At 41.3% G+C, this 23502-nt stretch overlaps 3 protein-coding genes and 1 long non-coding RNA gene across 5 annotated transcripts; 2 read left to right on the top strand and 2 right to left on the bottom strand.

Moving 5' to 3' along the window:
• Positions 1–1072: 1072 nt before the first annotated feature.
• Positions 1073–8441, bottom strand: LOC124995659. The gene is made up of 3 exons (XR_007110747.1): positions 8289–8441; positions 7898–8076; positions 1073–1187 (listed from the first exon to the last, which is right to left on the bottom strand). It is a non-coding gene; the product is annotated as an uncharacterized LOC124995659 (long non-coding RNA).
• Positions 8442–8462: 21 nt separating this feature from the next.
• On the top strand, positions 8463–16470 carry LOC124995658 (regulator of G-protein signaling 20). 2 transcript variants are annotated; one of them, XM_047568201.1, is made up of 5 exons: positions 8463–8612; positions 9570–9730; positions 12737–12820; positions 12935–13169; positions 14873–16470. In XM_047568201.1, exons 2-5 carry the CDS (start codon positions 9573–9575, stop codon positions 15059–15061), a joined length of 666 nt encoding a protein of 221 aa, XP_047424157.1. In that variant the 5' UTR covers positions 8463–8612; positions 9570–9572; the 3' UTR covers positions 15062–16470. The 2 variants fall into 2 exon arrangements, with proteins under 2 accessions (XP_047424157.1, XP_047424158.1); XM_047568202.1 differs by lacking the exon at positions 8463–8612 and adding an exon at positions 9437–9492.
• Positions 15718–19407, bottom strand: lypla1 (lysophospholipase 1). The gene is made up of 9 exons (XM_047568199.1): positions 19064–19407; positions 18902–18933; positions 18716–18781; positions 18518–18565; positions 18373–18443; positions 18209–18282; positions 17255–17356; positions 16779–16955; positions 15718–16691 (listed from the first exon to the last, which is right to left on the bottom strand). Exons 1-9 carry the CDS (start codon positions 19130–19132, stop codon positions 16632–16634), a joined length of 699 nt encoding a protein of 232 aa, XP_047424155.1. The 5' UTR covers positions 19133–19407; the 3' UTR covers positions 15718–16631.
• Positions 19078–22365, top strand: mrpl15 (mitochondrial ribosomal protein L15). The gene is made up of 6 exons (XM_047568198.1): positions 19078–19101; positions 20077–20291; positions 20438–20595; positions 20891–21056; positions 21709–21832; positions 21922–22365. The coding sequence occupies exons 2-6, from the start codon at positions 20187–20189 to the stop codon at positions 22257–22259; spliced, it is 891 nt and encodes a 296-aa protein (XP_047424154.1). The 5' UTR covers positions 19078–19101; positions 20077–20186; the 3' UTR covers positions 22260–22365.
• The last annotated feature ends 1137 nt before the right edge of the window (positions 22366–23502 follow it).

A 23502-nucleotide genomic window follows, 5' to 3' on the forward strand; every position in this document is an offset into this window, starting at 1 on the left:
TGTGCTTCCTTGGTGAATTTATATACGCATTATTTTAAAACAGTATGCTTGAGTGGATAGTGCATAGGAATGTAATACCCTACAGAGCAGGCAGATATAGTCATTTCAATATCCAGCTTGTGATTGCAAGCACGAATGGAACGGGAAATGTCACACAACGAGCAGGCAACGCAAAATTTGCAAATCAGGAATGTGCGTCTCTGTGGGTGATGACTCCTTCAAATGATTAGATTGATTTGCACCTGTCCTTTGATTTCTAGAGCTTCCGATTGAAGGAAGCTTAACTCCATGGCTGAATTAAGTCAGCATACCCGCAGTCGATAAGAAAAAAAAAAAAGAGAGATTTTGAAATAGTAGTTAATCATAAAAAATCATCTCAGGTGACATTTAAGTCTCGAGGTTCTGGTCCAAAATAGCAAAGTCGTCCCTCAAGAAATAAACTCCCATTTTCTGCTATTAGTGTCAAACTTTTTAACACCAAACATGAGTCACTGTATCTTACTGCGGTTGATAAAATGAGAAAAAAACAACAAAACATTGTTTCGCCTTCTGGGTGCAGGTAAAATGAAACAATTTTTTTTATTTTTTTCATTCATCCAGTGAACCACATGCCTGGCTCATTACAAAATGCTGCAACTACTTCTTCACTCCAGCCCATTTGTCCATGTCTATCCACAGTATTCACCGCTTCCTGTTAAACCTCTCAAGCTTCTTCTTTTTGCATTACAGGGCACTCTCGAGGAAAATTATTCAAACAGCAGCTTTTGAACTCAGCTTTGGGGAGTTCTGAAAGCGTCTTGACCTAGCTTCTATTTAAAGAGGCTTACTGTACAAACTCAGCAAATGTTTTTTTGTTTTGTTTTTTCGAAATAACACAAACGGTGCAATTGTAGCATTATGGATCCCCTTTACTGGTGGGATGTACACACGGGACTCCGGGGGTAAATGACCCGTTGCATGTGTGTGGGCACGGCTGTGTCATCCTCCTGCTCCTTTTGTTACGAACAAACTGCTGAAAATGAAAAGAAAAGGTCACTGGTGTTAGCTGTGAATTACCTGCTGTGCTGTGGGCGCTCACGATGATGCAACGAGGCAGGTTTTCAGGCAGGATCCTTGAAGTAACTTCCTTTGCTTCCAGCGTTGTCGAACAAAATGGACGAATAATGGAATGGACTCGACATAGTTACCTATAATGCAAAAAGAAGAAGAAAAAAAAAGTATTAGCGTTACCATTATGCTGCAGTCACACTGTCCGCAGTTAAAAACAGACAACACGCTACATTAGGAGGGCTAGCAAGCAAGATAAACTAGCTAACTTTAAAGATAAATTTACCTCATGTTTTTAGCTGTTATTTAAGAAAACAACATATGTAAATCAGTTTGTCATTCTCCAAAACAAAATGGCTCTATAAACAGAAAAGAAACACAAGAAAAAAGCAAAAATCCAAAGCTAACCTGTTAGCTATTAGCGAAGCAGCAGTACGTGTATGTGAAAGTCTCTTTATTCCGTCCTCAATGAATGCCACGCAATGTAATGTAAAAAAAAAAAGACAAATAATGATAAAAAGGGACGTATGTGAAAATGTGATAATAAAAACATGAGCTGCACCAACTGTGTGTGCAACAGTCAGCAAGGAGTGTGCAAGCAAGTGTCTAATGTAAGGTAGCGCATCATTATAAACTCCTGTCAGCTGTAAAAGAAAGCAATGTTCACATTTGAAACATTTAATTCGTTAAGATTAGCAGCTAAATATTGGATTTGTTCTGCTCCTTGTAGGCATAAAATTCTAGAGCGGTAGCTGCATATCAAGGCAAAATGCCCTTCGCTTCTGTGGTCTGAAAAATGCATAAAGCAAAAGTAATGCAATGTCTGCCACAGTTTGCTGTCTTGTCTGAAAACATTGCTCTGAACATTTTTTTTCCCCCATTCTTTTGCGCAGTGGAAATGAGTGCAATGCTTACTGGAGAGGCTGCTCTACATCTACAGTACTATATCTATCGCTAGTAATGAACCAATAAGACGGATCTTTGACAAATGCTAAAATATGAGACCATTTGGCACGAAGGAGGTGGAAGGAGAGACGCCGGCTCTTTTATATAGTGCCACACTGCAGCCGTATATCAGCAAGCCATCACTGTCTCGCTCCAATTATTTTAGAGGAACATATTCCATTTCTGCAAACCTTCGTTTTATTCCTGAGAGATCTCTAATTAGGTGCCATATTTTTCAAGTCCGCAGGAGGCGACTGCACGCCTTGTGTGGGGCAACGGACGAATGTTAAATGTTAAAGACAGCCCGAGCCCACCTTTCTGCTTGAGGTGAAAACACGGAGGCGCGCGGTGTCAACCACAGACTGGGATGTATGAGCATTTAGAGGCAGAGCGCAGGAGGACATTCCTTCCGTTTATCGTGACAACTGGAAGACATACAAGTTTTATTAGCTCGAACTCAGAAGGTGTTTCGAGCAAATGATTTCAGTTTCCCAGGTGGTTGGAGAAAAACGCGTCAAATAATCAACGGTGACAGGAAATATCCATATTTTCCTCTTTTTGTGCGTTTGCCTTGAGACTCTCACCGACACCGTTTGCTGCGCGGGCAGTGAATGAGGCGTGAATGTGAAGCATTTCGGTCCTCGTCACTCCATTACCTGCTCTCTGTGCTTCTCATTAAAGCCTCTTCTCCGGGGAATGCACTCTGACTGCAGGGCTATTGTATTGGATTACATTATGCTAGGTGTTTCTATTATTCCTTGCCCCTGAGTGTGTGCATATACTACATGGGCAAACACGTTTAAGTACTTGGTGGACAGAAAAGGACATAACAGAGTGTTCAAAATCATATTATATAATGTCATTAGATTATTTTGGTTCCACCACAGGAAAAAATACATAACAGAGTGGTGAAAAAGTGGATGGTATGTCCCTGTCTCCCTCTTTTCCTGCAGGTGGGAATTAGAAGTTTGCCCCATGTGAGCTCCAGAAAAGCATAGGATTGGCTCACCTTTGCTTTTTGGACCTTGCATTTGGTATTTTGCTCTCACTCCCCAATGTTTTTCCTTTTATTACCACACATTCGCCTTGGGTCATAGTTATCGATTGTCTGCATCATTGGTTCATCTTTGCAACCTGCAAAGAGGAATGAGATGGAGTAGATTAAATGAACTGTAGACCAACTATCTGTGAAGGTTCTCAGTCATCCAGGTCATGGTAATCCAAAAGGCGTTTAAAAAGGTAACTTGTAGAGTACATTCTTGGATGTAGACCAATTGATCAGCGCAATTCAGGAGAGACCAGCTCTGTACAAAAGCTTCTTAGCTTCCTAGCCTATAAGCCAATAATAATGATCAGAGCTGTACATTAGAGAGTCGACTAGGGAATGGACCGTCTGAGCTATCCCGCTATGCTGACTGCCTCTGAGCTGGTCACGTGTTTCATGGGCGCCATGTTAGATGCATCTAACCAATATTGATCCACAGAGAAGTGGCAATAAAAGAGAAATTGGATTAAAGGTTAAAATATGCCATCCAGTGAACAAAAATGGAGGGAGTTCTGGGAGCAGGGGGTTAAATGGAAGAACTGGATGTCAACCCATTTGTCCCTATTATGTGAGGTAAATGTCAATGTCTGTCTTTGACATTTGTTAAGATTTTATATAGGAAAAATAAAGTGATTAATGTGAACCTTGATCTCAAAAACCCCAACACCGCTTTACAAATGAATTAACCTGAAGTTAACGTAGCCTTATGCTAGCTAGTTATCTAGACTAAAGGCTTAGAAAAATAGCTACCGTCGTATATACTGTGAAACCCATGTGTGCATGTAATTTATATAGATGTAGATAGTATTATAAGGCATTATGGCTATGGTGCCATGGATGGACGGGGGAGACTGAGGAGAAGGTAAACACAGCTCCATGACTGATGAGGCGATTGGGCTACAAAGCATTTTACAGGCACATTTAAGATATTTAAAGTAAGTAGACGCTAGGATATTTAAGTGAGGGCCTTTTACATATTCGCAAATTTTGGCAACAACATTTATAGTCCAGTTAATGGTGAAAATAAGACATTTACTTCAACATAGCACATCCGCCCCGTAGGGTTGATGACGATTACAGACTACTGCCACCTGCTGGTATGAAGAGTTATTTGCCTTTCCCGCAGGTCTAATACATATGTGCCTACTAGCTATTAGCATTTCAATGCGTTCAAGTCCAGACACGTGACACTGTTGTCCTTCATTGCCGCGAGTTCTTTGATGTCGGATTGTTGTGTTTGCTCCTTTAAGTCCACGTCCTTTTGCAAATGACAAAAAAACAGCAGGTAATGAAAATGATCAGGCTGAGATGAAAAAGCTGTGGATCGGAAACCCTTGGGAGACACAATAAATCTTCATGTCCTTACCCCCTTGTTGGAGAAAGAAAGAGGCTTGAGAAAAGGCAAAAACTCATTTTTAATTTAACCAGAACGAGGGCTTATGCCAGATTTATTTTTATTTTTTTGTTGAAAGTAATTTGAGGTGGAAGAACTGAACTGACCTGCACAGAGTCCTGATTTGAACCATGTCCAGTGCTATTAGTATCTCACCGACTGCGAGGCAAACCGCTACCACCGAACATCAGCGTCCATTAGTGTCCAAACCCCGGCAGCCGGGACTCAAAACCATGTGCAAGGCATTAACAGATAAGGAAACGCTGTTACAGAATCAGTTAATGCCCTTAGCTTACATTTAATCATGCCGTTTGAGTGTAACGTTTGGGTGAACACCGTGTTGAAAATCGGTGCTATTACTGTCATCAGGTGGATCAAACCCACAGAGAAAGAGAAACTTTGCAAAATAAGAACATTTCACCACAATATAGACGTGTATGCAGTAAATGCATACATATAGGGAGCTGGCAGCTGTAGCATTATTCACCATGCCTCCGCATTGTAGATAATAAAGTCAGGAAACATACATTTTTTATTTAAGTCCTGAATAAAAAATAAAACTCTACTGGAAGAAAGCTGATATCCATTCATGATTCCACCTCCTTGTGGAAAAGAATAATATGAACGATATTTATTCTGAGACTCTGTCTCGTTGTATTGAGTAAAGTAAATGAAAGCTGCAGCCGAAACGTCTCCGGAGGAAAACAAAAGTCTTAATTTGATCAAGGCGAGAGTGTGATGAATGAGGTCGGAGGTCACCTGTAGCTTCTGATTACACCCTGTAGTATAACCAGCCACGGAGGCTGGCTAGAAAGATAGAGAACCAGTTTCTTCACATTGCCCTGAGTCTAATTGGAAACTAACAGCAGGAATGGTCAGTTATTAAATTCCTGTGTGTGCACTGAAGCTTAAAATGGGGGAAAAAATACTTCCTCTAAACTGTAAAACACGACGCATTTTATATTTTGATATGAGTTTCAGCTCATTTTGTGCACAACTTTACTGTTTTGGTTTATTATCATTGCTCTTATGATCTTATTTTCAGCATCACATTTTTTTACAGGTAAAAATGGACGAATTTAAGCCTTCATCCCAGACTGACTTCCCAGAAAGCAGAAGTTGGTCTGTAGTTACACAAGTCATTCATCATTTTTAATCATTAACTATCTGTTCACTTTGTTTAATATCGCTACAACTATCCACTATCCAGAAGTATGGTTCAAGGAAATCCATACTAAAGTAATTGCAGGTATCCATCTATAGCAGGAGCAACATTTAAGTGAAATGTATTCCACTCTTGTAATGCATTTCTTTCCTGGGTCTATGCATCTCTGGTATTTCTTCCTTCACGTAAAAAAAAGTCCTGAATGCACCCAAATCCTCGATGAACTATTTGTGGACACATCCCGTTGTCCTCGCGACTCCAAAAAAAAAAAAAAAAAAAAAAAGCCTGATTTGCAGCAGAGCCCTGCGGCAACCTTCGGGCCATTTCTGGCTCCCTCCCACTCACATATTCAACAGTCCACCCAAGATGGAGGGGCGGTGCAAGAGAGGCATTTAACAGGCGAGATGATGGGGAAAAAAAGAGAGAGAAGAGGTGGAGTCATTACAGCGGAAACCTCTGTGTCTATGAGATAAACTTTGATGAAGGGTCGACAGTGTGAACTCGACTTTAAATTACGGGGCAAAAAAAGAAAAAAAAAGGTGAAAAACAATTACTTTTGATCCCAGACTCATTAAAAGATTTTCACTCACTGCCAAGGCAGGAATAATGACTTTTAATGAATGGAGTTGCACGCTGCTGAAGTGGGAACCATAATAACCAGAGTGACTGTAACTGAACATTTTGTGCGCTCCACTCTGATGGAAGCTGCCTCTGCGGACAGCTAGGTGGAGATTTACCGAGCGCATTTTTTATTTATTTATTTTTTTTGGAGGGCTGGATCTTTCTGCACAAGGCCGCGAGCTCAGAAACCCGATGCCGTAGACAGTAGAGCCAGATTTTGCTGGCAGCAAGTGAGGTGCTCACATCTACGTGTGAGAGATTCCCATGTGTGTTCCGGCGCGTGGTGCGTTCCAGCTATAGATCACAGTGGCTAGTTATCTCACCAGAGAGCAGGGCCCATTACAAGAGGCAATTCCTCTCAACGATTACTACATCCACGAGACACGCGATTTATAGCGAAGCTCAGAGGGACAGGCTTCTGTGTATTGAATTTGTTTTATAGGCTGTGTCACACTGACAAAGTAGAAAAAGGGGGCATTTCCTCTCCGCTGCAGCTGCCGTCGCCGTTTAGCAGATTTCCACGACTTTATTTGCAAATTCAGCTGAGGTGGATAATCTCATTCTGCAGTGTGGTGCACAATGAAAGTGGGGATCGGTAATAAGAGCGTGCATTCAGTCTGATTCGTTTTTCCTCCCCTGATTTATGAGTGTTGGCGAGATAGAAAAGTACAGTATGTGGCTGTGCAGCGGGGAGACATATATATATATTTATATTACCTTCTGGTCAGATTACGCAGCGCTGGGATTCTTAAAGGCGCATTCGTGAAAGACATATTCACGAAAGGCATCCAGAGTAAATGTAACCTCTTTAATTGGTGGCCACAAATTCAAGAGGGGGCTGAAGCTATAATTGGAGACACGGAAATCGCATCCTCTGGATTTTCTCTAGGGTTTGTGGGGGGAGGTTTATGACCTGAGACTCACTCTGAAATTCTTTTTGGACTCCACATTCAAAATTTGTCTGTGTTTGTCAGCGAGTAAATGAAATTAAACAGGATCCAATTGGTGGAGGAAGAACTCAACGTTTACGTCATTTAAAGTAAAATTCCTCAAAATCCTGCCGTCAAGTTAAAATACTGAAGCACTTTGTCGTGTATTTTTTTTATCGAGGGTTCTGCAGAAGTGGCCTCCCTGACTTATATATAAAAATAGCGTTGCATAATGCATTAATGCATAAGCAGCTTTTATAGTTGTGTTCGGTTGAGATGGAGCTCTTTTTAAGTAGTTACCGCCGTGGTTTCGTCCTCTGGAGGCTCAACAGATACATGAGATGATTAATGTGGAACAAGGGAAGAAGGGAGAGTGCTCTGCTTCACAGATCTGTGTCCATACGGAAACACGTCGCTCATCTATGCTTAAAAAATTAATAATTGTTCACCTCATTGTGCTTGAAAGTGTCATTCGAATTATGAAGTCTTACAGATATCGAAGACTTTTTGAGTTTTACAACAGCAAATATGTGCTCGGTTTATTTAAGAGCAGATTAAAAGTAACTAACTCCAGTGAATGCAGTTTAGTAGAGAGAACATGATCTCCTTCTGAAATATAAAAAGTTCAAAAACAGTTCATTTACTCAGACAGCTGGATTTGTTGCGTTTTCCTGGAGATGTTTCACCACTCATCCAAGTAGTTTCTCCAGGTCTAAATGAATGGTGGTGAGTTCAGGGTTGTGGACACTCACTTGCAATTAGACGGAGCTTGAAGGTCAACCAGAATCTGAGCATTAGAATTTATAATCCGATCTCTGTTGATTGAAGAGCCGCTTATTAATCGAGTTTTGGGTCGGTCTCGATGTTCTCTCCACTCATCTTGGGTGTCTGCTGGTAAACCGGGCCCTTTTGGACGGATCACTACTGCCACCTGGTGGATGTAGGTCAAACAAGGACAGATAAAGTTGCAGATGCCAGAATATCCTGGAACTGGGGTTTCCAGATGTTTGGTTAAAATATTTAGATCGTCGTCTCTGCATCTGCTAATCCAAAGCACTGACAGTTCGGCATTTGCAAATATAAAGGAGCAACCTTATATTACTGATGTATTTCTATGTTTGCATGCAGATTTGTGAGTGATACCTGCTGTGAGTCTTGATTGTAGCAACAGACATTAAGACTACAATCCACTGATAATAAACGAGCAGCAGCTGCCTGTCTCCTAAAACGATCAATGATCAATCAGAGGCATCTCTGCGCCAGCCCCAGTCTATCCTGGAGAAGCCATTGCTATAACAGACCGCGCACATTGTGTTCTGGCCGCTAATGCACGGACGCAGAAAAATCTTTTCACACTTGCAAAGAGACGCATGCGCGTAGAGGGAACCAACTGGCTTGTGTCAAGTCGAGGCAGACGGATGTGATCGAGCCAAAAATCACCTGTATTCTGGCATTCATGGTGACACAGTGAGTACACGTCTATATTTGTTTTTTATTACAGCACAGTGCACGCCTTTTAAAACTAGTGTATCATCTCGCGTTTGTTTTTTTGTTGGGGTTTTTTTTGGAAGGGAGAAAGAAGGCGGGCAATTCAGGATCCAGTGAGCATCTTTATCTGGATATTCATGCAAGCAGAAATATTAGGATTCGTTTTGGACAATTTGTGCATATCATACTTGCAGTAATAACGTGGGCGCTTAAATGAATGTAAATAGGCCCATATGCTGCTTGTTTTTGCCTCTGAAGAAAAACATCCTGTGATTGGACATTACATTATCAGCCTTCATATCAAATTTCATTATTTTTCTATAAATGGCTACTTCCTTTTGGGTGAGTGCTTTCCTTCTATCGACCATAATAATAATAATGTGGTTGCGTGAGTGCGTGCGTGCGTGTGTGCATCCTCCGGAGGATGCGACTGATGGATGCGATTGCTGCGGTCCAAGAGTAACGCCTTGTCGCTATCATTACCGCTCATCCACAGACAAGGGAGAGGAAGGGTAGATGTGGGAGAGGAAGACAGGGGAGGGTTGACGCTCATCATATTTGGGTTTTGTTACATTTGGCGCGACTCAACAAACTGGCGGAGACGTTTGCTATTCTGCATCTTATTTCTGGTACTCACGTTGCACAGAAGTTAACCCCGTGCGTAAAGATCGTGAGATGGTCGCGCATTCCGCAAGACGTTTTTTTTTTCATGGTGTTATAGTTACCTTTTGCAAACTATATATGGTTCTATGATTCATGCCTGTGTTTCTCAGGCCTCCTTAGATCTGCACGCTCTCTGACAGGTCCTTTAATCCCTTGTGGTTTCTCAGACTGTGATGATGCTTTTCCTCTTAATGCGGTAATAATCTTTATGTTAAGCCTTCGTGTCTCCTTGTTTTTCCGCCCATCTCTCCCACTGTGGTCTTCTCCCCGCAGTCCATGGGCTCAGAGCGGGTGGAAATGCGTAAGAGACAGATGCAGGTTCATCAGGAAGCAGCTGCCAGTGTCCTCCAAGCGCGCCACAGCATGGGAAACACCCCCACCAACGCCTCAAACGCCTGCTGCTTCTGCTGGTGCTGCTGCTGTAGCTGCTCCTGGTAATAACACCCCACTGGTTCCCACACAGCATGCAGGGATGCAGACGGGGGAGATGAGGTACAGGGCGTAAAAGGGGGAGATAGGAGCACGTTTTTGTGAAGATGTAGACATGACAGGAAGCATGCTGCAGGTTCAAACATATTTACACGTAATTTTTCTTATTCAAAACATCCATAGAGTTATTTATCCTCTGGTGGCAGTTAAACCTGCGCTCATGCTGTCGTCGGACCTTCATACAACATGCTGTGCAGATATGCCACCTTCAGTTGGAATTTGTGATCCTGTGGTTTGACATGTGGGAGACACGTGCACATAACATCAGCTGTGAACGTGAGAACACAACTGTTGGCACCTACAGGTAGCAGGCTAGCTTAATGAAAGGAAATTTCAGGCATAGGAAACAGATGAGGCCGTTGGGAATATCAGCAGCTCACTCATGCATATTATAAGAAACCGCTATGTAGCTAATATATTAACTCGCCATTCAGTTCCCTCATTTCTGAAACCCCTCTGCGAATTTCCACCTGATCACGTGATCAAGTTAAATATGGTTCCAGTCCAATTTCTGCTTAAAGTTTTCTCTTATTAACTGATTAGTCATCTTTGTCATTATTTGTGTCATTTTGTGCACAAATGCTGCCTTCAAATGGAACGAGTGAACTTGTGGTGAAGACATAAAAAAAAGTTGCTGGCTAACCACTGGTAACTTAATGTAGGAAGTGGGCAGACATAAGGGGGACGAATGAGACAAAAATGTTTTCGTCAGACTTATTGCAAAACTGCAAAGAATCCTTGCTTATGTCATTTCTGAAAAAAAAGTCAACATGTGGGTGAATTCAAAGCAAGCAAAAGCGAAGCAAAAATGGTCAGTTACAAGGTTGTGAATGTGAGTACCACAATAGGGCGCAGTTTATATGCTATTTTCTTGTGAACACTAAACATGACGCTGTTTGAAGGCAGATATTTAAATTTTTTGTTTGATGGTTTGCGTCTCCACAACTTCCCATGTCGTAACAACAGGATCCGTCAAGTTTCATCTAAAGGCAGCGATAGCCGATACACTATAACCTGTTTATTAGCTACATTGTGCGGCTAGTAGCTAAGGAGTCATTTAGCTTATTTCTTTAAAACCACAGTATTATTATAAAAGCTAGTTTCATGTTTCCAATAGAAATAGAGATAAACACATAGGAAACATCAAATATTAGCATTTAGCTATTAGAAATGTCTAGTTTTCCACGTTCTAGTTGCTAGCTTGAATTCCTGACCCTAAAGTTAAAAAACGAATGCCCAAATATTAAATATAGCCGCACCGCATTCACACATCGCTTCCACTGAGGAGCAGCAGTAACACTGCAGAAAATCAAATCTTTACATTCTTGTTTGTTGAAAATAAAGAATTCCTTTGGTAGTTTCTCAACGCTATATGACTCCATCTCTCACTGCCAAACAACACGTTCAGTGAACTACATGAAATTACAGTGCACACAGCAACACACTGCACACTGGGGCATATAGCAACTGTGGCATAAACATTGCTGCTCAGTGGAAACCAATTACGGCACAGAAGCAACTGAAGATGAAAAAAAAAAGGGTTAGAAATCAATAACGGATGATTCTGTACTAAACATGTGTATCAACTGGAATAATATCAGTAAGAAAAAACAGAATGGCCCTTTTTGTAATAAGATATGACTGAAGGACAAAATACTTTAAATATATTAAATAAAGATGAGAATACTTAACTTTTCGTCATCAGTTCGTTATTACAATGAGTCTGAGATTAATTCTTCTAAAGGGTCTATTTGTTAGCTTGCAGGTAATAAGACGGTGTATAACAGGACATATCTGATCAATAAACTGTTTCAAGCTGTATAGCAATATGGGGACATGTCCCTTGGGTTTGTTACGTAGCAGCAGCTCAATAGATGCAACTTCCTTTTGCCTCCACGCGTCCACCGCAACACCCAGAAAAACAGATACTCAGTGGTCTTGTGACCCGCGGTGGCTCCCACCGGACAAAGGCCTTGGGAGTTTCAATCTGTTTTGGAATCATCCACCGTTTACTTGCGCTTCCTCTGAGGACGGCCACGCCGCCGTGTGCAGAACACGGCCGCGTTAATTCACTCCGCTGGGGATGGGTAATACGTTTAGCCTCTACATCTATATGAATGCCATTTAATTGTCGTGCGGCTTTCGGCAGCAAAACTCCCAGATGGGGCGGCTCACGGTGGACTCTCACCTGAACCAATTAGTTCACAGCCAGCTGCCACTTCAGGTATTGGGAACATTTTAATTACGCACAGGCGAGCCCCACAGGATGAGGTGGACAGTTGACACACTTTACTGTTTACGCACGCGTTCCCGGCGGACCAGCCTGAATGTGCTATAAGGCGTTCTGTCGTTTCGAATGTAGAACAAACAACATATACAGTATACAGTGCATCTCATAGCACGTATGAAATCACATTTGTGTTTGCTAAAATTCAGAAAGACAGAAAAAAGCATTAATTTTTTTTTTTCATTCATCTTACGACTCAAATTTATTTTTACCTGCTTTGTGGCGTCGGTTTGGAGAAGCCAGGTCCGTGTAGTCATGATAATCCCAGTTTGGTGTGGACCAACACATTTGGGTTGAAACTTAACAGCTGTTTGTGACTAGCCCAACATCTCTAATTGACCCACGCCCATTCTTCCAGATGTTTTTGGATGAATGGTAGACAAACCTTCCATCTAGCTTCAAAAATCTCATGAAAAGCCTGAAACCAGACGTTTGTAGGCTTTAAAATTGCACATAAAGTCCATGGGATGCTCAAAATGGACGTGTACAGGCTTATTTTCAACGTTACTCAGCATTTTTTGTAAGAAATGTTGACATCAAAAGAACTTTTTAAATGTTCTACCATCTAGGTGGAGAAATCAAACCTGGATGATGGGCTACTTAAAAGAGCTCGACGTTCAAAGCAAACCAGCTCTCAGTGCATTTTTTTATATATATCTTCCAGTTTGACTGTTAGGAGTGAAGATGAAACAATACAGAGGACCACGTTTGAGCGCAGGATGGAGGGAACCAATAATTGCGAAGAAAGGTAATGCGACCCCTCCGAGAAACACTTGAGAAGCACCGCAGAGTCTTTTGTGAAAATTAAATGACAAGCCGGCATCTGCACTATTTGTTTATTTATTTTGTATTTTTGTTGTAGCCTGAAGCCCACTCTGGAAGACGCTCGCTGCTGGTCAATTTCATTTGAAAAGGTGATGAAAAGTGCAGCCGGGCGAAGCTGCTTCAGGCAGTTCCTGAGGACAGAGTTCAGCGAGGAGAACATGATGTTTTGGCTCGCGTGTGAGGAGCTCAAGAAGGAGACCAACAAGACTGTGGTGGAGGAGAAAGTCCGTCAAATCTACGAGGACTTCATCTCCATCCTCTCCCCTAAAGAGGTGAGACACCAGGGCTGAGCGCTAAAAAAGGTATGAAGGCTAAAATTAGAGCTGATCCATTAGGAAACTGGTCGGTTAGTCAATCCATCACTTCATAACCGAAAAGTCTAATTATTATAGATTAATTCTTTCCTGTTTAAATATCAAGATGGTTTTTATGCTTTTCTCATTTTTGGATTTTCATACATTCATTTTCTTTTGTTTTAGACTGTTGATGAGACAAATAAAGGACATTTAAGGCTGTGAGACATGTACAGCAGACACCTTAAGATACATTATGTTTTATAGTGAATACAAACATTTGGTTATTATGTGGTAATCTCACTATTTTAGAGATGTCCACTTATAATTTACTAGATTACACTAATTTCTTCAAATTGCAGTTGAAAACATTTAAGTCTTAATTTAGAGTACAATTATCTGATTTAAGAGTGAAATGAGAAGGTCAACAACATCCTCGTGTTTGTCAAGCTAGCTAGGAGCTGGTTAGCTTTTAACCTGCCAATAAAAGCCTAAGCTAGCCGCTAGCTAGCACCTCTAAAGCTAAATGGTAATTTATCATAACTACTAACTAAATAAAAGCTTTTTAGTTTGTGTATTTAATACAGAGCATACAATATTATGTGTTCTTTAATAATTAAATTGGGACAGCTGTTTCCCCATGTCCAGCCTTTATGCTCAGCTAAGCTACCAATACGATAGTAGTTTTCTAGGTGTAGTTTTAAAAACTAAGGTTAAGATTAATGTGTGGTGAAAACAGTGGTAAATTTACGATGCTATACATATCGTAGCATACATTTCAGTTTCCATCTTATATTACAAGAATGTACCTTTCAAACATGTAAAATTGTTTTTGCTGCTCTATATGAGCATGTAGGCGGATTTTATGAGGAAAGATCCAAGTCCAACACTGACCCCTCACCAAGAGGAGAAGTGTGTAGGATACCGAGTGTTTTCATTTATTTATATGAGCACTTGATATTTAAATATGGACCTGGTCTTTATCTGCTGAGCCTGCTATGTTGTACAAGACTCTGTCTATAGTAGTAAACTTTCATATTTCACCATTAACTTAGACAATATAAATGCAACTTTCTAACTGAACTTATGGACATGTGATTAAGACAAATAGTTGTGTACACATACTGATGTGTATTGGTAGTGTACTGTAGTGTTTCGTACTTTACCAAGCTCCTGCAGAACTCTTTGAATCTCAGTGTGGTGTCTCTGGCCGTGGCCATCTTGGTCCCTGACGGAGACAGACAAGCTAGCACATATCTGTCACTCAAAGTGGTCACGAAGAATGATGCACATCTTTAAGCTTTAATACATTTTTAAACAGGTGAGTTACATAGAAAACAGGGAAATTGCATTTATTTTATACCAGGATGCAAACATGTCCTTTTCCTGCAGTGAAGTTAAGCGTTACTTACTTTTAGAGTCACTTGCAGAAGGGCAGTTTTTGACACACTAGTCCTTAAAGTGTAGGTTGTAATATACTGCACACTATAGGAGATGCCTATCAACTGTTTCTGCCCACAACACTCACTGTATTTTTAAATTTCCGGCTCGTAGTGGGTTGGCATAAATCAGTGTGTACCTACCTTTTAATCCAGTAGATTAATACATTCAGTTTAACATCAAGTATTTACGAGTCCTGATTGAACCCTCGCTCTTTTCTCCCCCCCCCCCATCCTCCCCAGGTCAGTTTGGACTCGCGCGTCCGAGAGGTGATAAACCGCAATATGCTCGAGCCGACTTCGCAAACGTTCGACGACGCTCAGCAGCAGATCTACACGTTGATGCAGAGAGACTCGTACCCTCGCTTCATCAACTCGTCCGCGTACACGGATCTGCTCAAGAGCCTGGAGGAGCCTCCCCCCGAGGCGTAGACTCCCCACTGCCACACAAGTTAGCTTTCTGGCACACGCAACCCCGCCCCCCCCACCCGAAGGAGTTGCGCGCTCATGTCGGAGTACTGCTATTTAGAGAAAGACAGACAGGAAAATGAACACTACTTAAAACCGGTCTTTATCCAGCTGTAACTGCTGTTTATTTACCCATGATTAGCTTACCAAAACCCTCGGAGCAAACAAGAACAAATGCTAAGTTCAGCATCAGTTCAGAAACATATCTATATTTTTATATATTCCCTAGCGCTTGACATTGCACTTTTCTACCTTGTTTAATGAGGGAACGCATGTTATCTGTGAGCACTGCATTTGTATTTAGGTATATCGTGAGCCTTAATGCATATCCAGTTCTTGTAGAAACTCGTAGGTTTTATTTAACGGTAACTTAAGAAGAAGGAAAGTGCCTTGGTAAATAAGATCTTCTACACGAGCACCTTTGGTCTAACATGAACGGTGCGACTTCACATGTTGGTGCTTTCAGCTCTTCTCAAAGACAAAAGTTTTTACAATTCGACGAGCTGATACCCGGATATAGATCTTGTCTGTGCGTTTCAATACTGTGATATTTAGTCATATATTTAATTTGAACAAAACAGGGAAAGATAAAAATGAACACATGACCATGACCACTGATATATTTGTGTATTTAAAAAATTTTAATTTGTGTTAAATAGTTATTTGAATTCTCACAAATTAAATAAAGCACAATCATATGTTGTTTTCGCTGTCCTGTGTGAACGTTCACAGACTAATTTACACTCTCTTAAGCCAATATTCATTATTAGGTGCTTTGAGCGTGGATTGCATATAAAGCTGCCTATGTGCGGTTTGCACAAGCTTTACATTGAGAAATAATTGACTTTAAAAAAATCTTTTATAAATTCACCGTTCCATGTGAAGAACACTAGGTGTGTGAGGTGTTGTGAAAGTCCTAGTTTTTGTTCTTAAGCTGGTTGTTTCATCTGTAAGCAAATTGAAAGCCCTATTATTATATTTACATTAATGTAAAATGGAAAAAAAAAAAAAAACTAACAAGAAATACTTAAATTTTAAGAAGCTGGAAGCAACAGATATTTGGCAACTTGGCTTCATAAAATGCATTAATTAAATTATTTTCTTGATTAGCTACTAAACTTAGCACCACTACACGTTAACTATATTAATGGGGGAAAAAAACATTTAACAGGCCATTTATTGTGAGACAGCAGGTATTAAACCATAATGTGCAGCCCTAGTTATTTTCGAAACATACATTTCCTGTGAGAAATGGCTCGTCTCAATGGCAAATAGCTTTACAATCAAGCAACTAATGTTACTCTACTGTAACACTGAGGGTTGTGTGTGGCTCCAGGTCAGGATGCAGCATCCTTTTTTTTTTTTTTTTTTAAATCATGCCTTTCCTGGGCTAACACTTTAGCAGCCCCAGTCCGGTCTGGATCTAAGAGTAGCAGCGTTGGTTTTATTGTCAAGTAAGTTAGTGGTCCATGAGTCCACAGAGTCTCACCGGAGACGAAGGGACTCTGATGGTGCTGAGCGGACACTCTCGGGCTCATTCATCACTGATGGGAGGAAGCTGCTTCTCTATGAATCGCTTGACGTCCACCATTTCCTGCAGGGTAGCAAAACAGAGCATAAAATATCTCAAACATAACAGCGACCGGAGCTCCATTTCAAATGCGTGCTTCTTCACACTTACCTCTGGACAGGCGCTGTGAGGTAGACCCCTGTACGACTTGAAGGTGATGTTGGCAGGGTTGATGAGGCCTTTCATCTTCTCCGCTGTCTGGCTGCCAAATACAAAAGGGACCAGGGGGTCGGCATCCCCGTGGCACTGTAGGACATGCATGTCCTTGTTAGCACTGTTGGCAGACGCCTGAGAACAGAAGTGATTAGGATTAGTCTCATTATCAGATTACAACAGATTATGAATAGACGACGGGATTCCCCTGCAGTGTAAATTAATTAAAGGAATAGATTGCAGAAAATTAATATTCAAGATATAACACGCACATTTTAAAGCAACTGCAAAACAAGGCGATAAATTTCAACTTACAGGTAAATAAGTCTTTAATGTTTCTTTTTTGACGTTACTGGAAGTTTTAAGTGCTCATCAACATTACGCACTTAAAAAACAGTCAAAATACAAACAGGGTGTGTCGTTGTTTTTGTTACCTGAGGGAAGGATTTGCGGAGAGGTAGCCAGCAGCTTAGAGCAACCACTCCACCGAGCTTCTGCTGAGTTGTCAGAGCCGTGTAGAGAGACAAAGCTCCACCCTAGAAAAACAAACCGACAGAATAGTCAGAAAACCACAAATTGTACATCTGTTATTAACACGGACAAAAAGTGTGAAATAACCTGGATCAACATCAACCGCTTCAAACTCTTTTCTGCTTGAACTGTCATTAACTTAAGACTTCTCCATTTCCATATGTTAAGAAATGGTTATATGTACGCACACATGTATTTTGGTGCAGATCTGGATTTGTATGACCATCATACAGTCAATTCATTTATAGGATTAAAAAAAAAAAACTAAAATGCTACATTTTACAAAGCAAAGTTTCAGACAGTTGTGAACCAATTTATTTCTTGCAACTTCCTGAAGACTCTGTTGCTCAGTGGCAAGAATCTGTTTATTAGCAATATTATTTTATTAATAAGAATTTAGTTTAGTTGTTTCACCCACTTTCCAAGTTAATTGGCTGCTGGTTGTAGCTTAATACACTTAAACTGTAAATAGTTTAAATAATTTTTTTTGGTTTTATTGCTTCTCTGATGCTTTGTTTCAATTTCAAAATAGTTCTAGCGTTTGTGGTTAATATTAAATAAAAAAAGACAGCCCAGGATAATGCTACAAATGCTACTGTACACTACCGTATGTTTTTGAAAGTATCTCAAGCATCGCTGCATCTCTGCATTGAAATTTTAAATTAGCCGTGCAATATAAACAAATACATATACATTTATATTTTCAGACTACACTCTGAGAAGGTGCACTTGCACGTGGACGTCTTTGGAATTTGGTTATTTATATTCATTATGTGCATTACGGTGAATCACAGCAAAAGGAAAAAAAAAAAAAGGTTGTTGCATAACACATCATCTGCCTCACATTCCACATGTACCTGTGAAAATCCACCGAGGATAATTCTGTGTGACGGTATGCCATTCTTCACTTCTTGGTCTATCAAGGCTTTAACTGTGGAGAAATCAAATGAAACTCCTTGCAGACAAATTCGACCGTCTCCTAATATAAATACGAAACTTCAAAACCGTCTGACAGACATACTGTTCTCTGACGCTCTCTTAATACCAGACTCGTCTTCGTCCGCGTCTGGGCTCAAGCCGTAGATATCAAACCTTCAGGGACAAAACATAAACGTGAGGTTCATGGTCACAGTCTATTAAGTCTAGATATGAGAGCAAACGCTTACCAGGAAGGCATGGACATCCTCATGTTCAAAGAAACTGGCATGGTGGGACTAATCAGTGGGAAAAAAAGAAAAAGTATGTCACATTTTTAATAGGGTAAACCAGGACATTAATATAATGACTTGAAATGAAGCGCTTAGAGACTTTGTAAAACTTTCCCAGGACTTTCTGCCCTTGTCAATGTTGCTGCAAATACTTACGCATGTGGACAGATGTATTTCACATGTGGCATCCTGATGCCTGCGAAGGCTTCTGCCCAGCCATGCCTGTCATATTAGTCCAAAATAAACAATATTATAAATAATAATAATAATAATAAAAAAACAATCGACTTACTTTGCACATTGACAAGACACTTAAACACGTGTAAAACTCTTTCTACGTACCCAGTGTCACCGAGGCCATGCAGAAATATGACCTGTAAATAACAAAAACACCTCTTTACGCATTCTGGCGCTGGGTAATCAAACCCTGAATTGTTTCACCCGTTGAGTCAGAAACTGTATTAGGAGTAACTCGAAATAAAGTGTAGAAGCAGTGTAACTCACCGCCGCAGTGGCTTTCCGGGCAGCAGGCACAATGGCAGGTAAAGGCGCTGACATGTTATTGCCGCACATACAGCGCTGAGGCAGCTGGTATGTCGGGAGAAGGTAGCTAGTGTTGGCTAATATCGATACTAGTCCAACTCCGGCTGCCGTACACAAAACAGCTCAAGGACGAACACTGACCGACGACGGACGGAGGGCGACGTACCACCGCCTCCTCTTAGATGTAGCTGGTCAAAATATTCTTCTTCTTGGAAGTTGAGTTTTGTGGAAAATGAGACGCCGCCGGGTGACAGTGGTTAGCACCGACGGTTAGCACCAGGGGTTAGCAGCATGCCACTCTCTGTAGCCCCGCCCCCTCTGCTATGTGATTGGCTGTCACCGGAGGCCGCGTAGGATTGAAAGTCAGCGATTGGTTCAGCGAGCTGTCAATAATGGCGTCTTAAATGACATTTAAATCCTTGACAGTAGCCCCACAAAGCAATCTGTGAAGGTTCTCAGTCATCCAGGTCATGATAATCCGAAAGGCAACTGGAGTTGCACAGTTTAGACGTTTCAAAACGTATTCGAGTAGCTTCTTCAGTTGTAAGAGACTGGTAGGAAGTTGAGGTTTAAATAGGAAACTCTGTGGGTAACGTTATAACCCATCAGAAACTTGCTTGATGTTTGAACCAATGACCAGAACTGAAGAAGCTACACTTTACAAATCCAGTTGCCCTTTTAATCGCGCCTTTTGGGTGGCGACAAAGCACACTTTTCTCTACATCTTTCTTTTTGTTTTATTTATTTTTCTCCATACATATTCCACCTATATGTGAATTGTGTGCACTGTTTGTGTGGGTGTTTAACGTTTCCGCTGCTACAAACAACGTGAATTTCCTCATTGTGGGATAAATAAAGACCTAACTTATTTTATCTTATATTTAAGTTTTTGTCTTTGGCATGATGTATATATCATATATATTATCGAAATCGGACTAAAAGATCAACAGTTGTGTACCTTTTGTTTGCCGCAGTTTTACTTTGACACGTTACGGAGCCAACTCAAAGTACTTCCGGTGTCCTGGCGTGTCACGTGACCAGTGTGTCCTTGGTTTGCTAACTTTGACATGTGAGAAGCAGAAACATGTCTTTCCCTAAAAACCCCGGCCGCAAAGGATTAGATGTCTTGCAGAATCTGCCGCGGATATCTTTAGCAAACTTGCGGCCCGAACCGGGATCCACAAAGACGGTGAGTTTTAACGTGCTCTTTATATTTAGCCCTGCACCCTGGTTAGCATGTCTGGTTAGCCCGTTAAGAAACTGCTAACCTTCTCCCAGTTGTTTTCGTGACATGATGTCCTGCTGTAAAAGTTTCTTGATGATGCTGTGTTGTAGGAGAAACGTCGGGGCAGAGGCCAGCATGGTGGGAACAGAAGCGGCCGAGGACACAAAGGCGAGCGGCAGAGAGGAACTCGACCCAGGCTGGGCTTTGAGGGGGGCAACATTCCCTTTTATCTGGCTATTCCTCAATACGGATTCAATGAAGGGCACAGGTAAAAGGAAAACACAAAACGGTCACAATTTGAAATTAACCTGTGACGAATATGGCATTTTTGTCATGCACTTGCAAAGCATCATCCCCAATCCCAATGGTTTAATAGCTGTCATTTGTTTGTAACCATCACATCCTAAAAAAACAAAAAAATGTGTTGTTGCATTGGTCAAGACATTTAGTATCACAAGAGAATTAGGGATAAAGGCTTGACGTTAATCTTTTTTTTTTGGAGGGGGGGGGCGGTTATTGTTTTCTGATCAATTAAAACATCTTGCATTTGTGCTCCTCCTCAGTCGTCGTCCACAGTACCAGCCTCTGTCCCTGAAGCGACTGCAGTACCTGATCGATCTGGGCCGACTGGACCCGACCCAGCCCATAGACCTGACCCAGCTTGTCAACGCCAGAGGAGTTACTGTTCAGCCTCTGAAGAGGGACTACGGCGTCCAGCTGGTTGACGAGGTAGTCACTGCATGTATAAAAGCATATTCTTGATCCATGGTGTAGATACTGCCTGGTGCGTTTATTGACAGTGGGAGAAACCAGATTAAACAAACACTAAGTGCATATCAGAACGAGAGCATATTATTGCAGTGGGAACCACTGTTTTCTTGCTGTCATGAAAATAGAAACAAAAGACGGTTGACAGGAGAGAAACTCATTTCCTTGTATATCCTGTTTTTCTTTAGTATTATTTACTAAAAAATAATAATAATAACGGTGCCACTTTATTGTCAAATAACATTTACTCAGAGTGTTGAATGGCTGCACTGCAAACACTGTGGGAAAACCAGTTGGTTGTAATGTAAAAGTGATGCGTTTTTGTTGCTGTTCTTTGTAGATAGTGAATATTGCATAGATGACAGTGACATTTTCTGTGTAACAACACTGACAGGTCATTAAATTACAACTTGAGTAGAGATTCATATCAGTAAAAGGTATAAAGGAGATGGAACTGTTTGTGTTTAATTGCTGAATAATCAAACCATGTCTCCAGGCCGATCTGTGGCTCTTTGATCTTGTCATACCAGCAGGTGGCACCACCTGCCTGATTGAGGCGATGTTATCGACCTCTGATTTTCTCCCTGAAGTTCATCCGTTTGTTCTGTTTCAGGGTGCCGACATATTTGCAGCAAAAATCAACATTGAGGTTCAGAGAGCGTCCGAAGGAGCCATAGCTGCAATCGAAAGGAACGGAGGCGTCATCACCAACAGTTACTACGACCCTATAAGTCTTGGTAACTAATCAGTGATCAGTCTCATGCACTTAACCACCTCTTAATGCTTTAGATAAAAGGCTTGATTACATATATTCTGATCCTTGCAGGGATTCTCATAAAGCCCGTCCCGTTCTTCATGCGTGGACAGCCTATTCCAAAGCGCATGCTGCCCGGGGAGGATATGGTCCCGTACTACACAGGTGCTGAAAACCGGGGTTACTTGGCAGACCCAAAAAAAATCCAGCAGGCTCGACTCGACCTGGCTCAGAAGTACGGCTACGTTTTGCCAGACATTTCAAAGGATGAACTGTATCACATGCTGGCCATGAGGAAGGATGTTCGACAGATCTTCTTTGGCCTCTCTCCAGGCTGGGTCGTTAACATGCCGGAGAAGAAGATCCTTAAACCTACGGACAAGAAGCTGCTGAAATATTACTCCTCATAGGTGTTAAATAGTGTGTGTTCATGTAGAGCGTCTCATGTTGAAAATCATTTTCTGTGGGAAGAACAGCATTCTGTGTATTGTCATTAAACTTTACTTTGAAAACTAAGACGTTCCACTGTGATGCTTTAGGTTTTCCACATTAATGATCATTTTTATTTAAATTTCCGAGTGACTAACGTCTGACGGCCTCGTGTCTGAGCCTAGTTGGCCCGTGCTGCATGATGGAAGGAACGTGAACTTGTAACAGGTGAGGGGGAAATAAGGAAAATAAGATAACTCAAAGAATGAAAACAGGAAACAGATGCCTGGTGATGTGTGTTACTTGTGTAATGGGTTGCCTAGGCCCTAGAAGGGGAGTTTGAAATTAGTCATAGGCAGCTGTATCCTGGTGTGGACGTTCAAAAGATCCGTGTACCCCCTCCTCTTGGAATACAATCACAGGCAAACACATACGTACAGCTTTGCCCGGCTGCTCCAGAGACATAAAAATACCACAAAGACATGTTTATGCTTTTAAATGGGACGATGTTTATCACTCACAGACGTCCTCCACCTTCCCGGTCTTCACACTCGTTCACACTCCAGAGATTTCAAATAAAACGCAGACTGTTGCAGAATCTCTTTTAAATTTTTTTTTTTTACACAAAAGATAATTCGCCTTCTTCCTGTACCCCAATGCACCCTCACAGTGTTCGACTGGGTAATCGCACTTGTGTATTTGAACTCTCCGCTACCTACGTGTTTATTTTTTGAACACAAAATGGCACACTCGCTATAAATAACTTGGTATTTCACGCTGATATTGTTTTAAGGGATGCTGGCATACAATTTCTGGTGGTTTAAAAACACTTTATCAAAGGAAGCATATGTTTGTGAGTGTGCGCAAGACCACAAGCATTGTGTTTTTATAAAACCCCCCTCTGCCTTGTCAGTTGCGCGCCGACAGCTCTCGCTTCAGCAAAGAAGGGCGAGTAACAACCTGAGTCCTCGCATTAAGTCGGCTTTTGCGTTTAAAAGCTCGTCCATAAGGTGGATTTCTGACATAATTAGTGAATGTTATGATTTGTTACCCCCTCTGGGCCGAAAGGCTTCACTTTGATGGCTTCGCCTGTGGTTCCCTGAGTGTTTTCCTGAAGCTCAAGTATCCACTGAGCTCCACGAGTAGTGGATACATACAGGAAAACCAGCCCAAATCCTTACAGCATAATACTTTAAATAAATCACACCACAGGAAAGAAACAGC

This window comes from Mugil cephalus, chromosome 18 (genome assembly GCF_022458985.1).
Source record: "Mugil cephalus isolate CIBA_MC_2020 chromosome 18, CIBA_Mcephalus_1.1, whole genome shotgun sequence".
Taxonomy (NCBI): domain Eukaryota; kingdom Metazoa; phylum Chordata; class Actinopteri; order Mugiliformes; family Mugilidae; genus Mugil; species Mugil cephalus.

What these genes read in the sequence shown, in the direction of transcription:
- LOC124995658 (XM_047568201.1), top strand. Translation starts at nt 9,573, where the DNA reads ATGGGCTCAGAGCGGGTGGAAATGCGTAAGAGACAGATGCAGGTTCAT. An exon ending in TGCTGCTGTAGCTGCTCCTG is followed by an intron (nt 9,731 to 12,736) that starts GTAATAACACCC and finishes TATATCTTCCAG; the next exon opens with TTTGACTGTTAGGAGTGAAG. An exon ending in CCATCCTCTCCCCTAAAGAG is followed by an intron (nt 13,170 to 14,872) that starts GTGAGACACCAG and finishes CATCCTCCCCAG; the next exon opens with GTCAGTTTGGACTCGCGCGT.
- mrpl15 (XM_047568198.1), top strand. Translation starts at nt 20,187, where the DNA reads ATGTCTTTCCCTAAAAACCCCGGCCGCAAAGGATTAGATGTCTTGCAG. An exon ending in GCGTCCAGCTGGTTGACGAG is followed by an intron (nt 21,057 to 21,708) that starts GTAGTCACTGCA and finishes GTTCTGTTTCAG; the next exon opens with GGTGCCGACATATTTGCAGC. An exon ending in CTACGACCCTATAAGTCTTG is followed by an intron (nt 21,833 to 21,921) that starts GTAACTAATCAG and finishes TGATCCTTGCAG; the next exon opens with GGATTCTCATAAAGCCCGTC.
- lypla1 (XM_047568199.1), bottom strand. Translation starts at nt 19,132, where the DNA reads ATGTGCGGCAATAACATGTCAGCGCCTTTACCTGCCATTGTGCCTGCT. An exon ending in AGGATGTCCATGCCTTCCTG is followed by an intron (nt 18,444 to 18,517) that starts GTAAGCGTTTGC and finishes TTGTCCCTGAAG; the next exon opens with GTTTGATATCTACGGCTTGA. An exon ending in TCCTCGGTGGATTTTCACAG is followed by an intron (nt 17,357 to 18,208) that starts GTACATGTGGAA and finishes TTGTTTTTCTAG; the next exon opens with GGTGGAGCTTTGTCTCTCTA.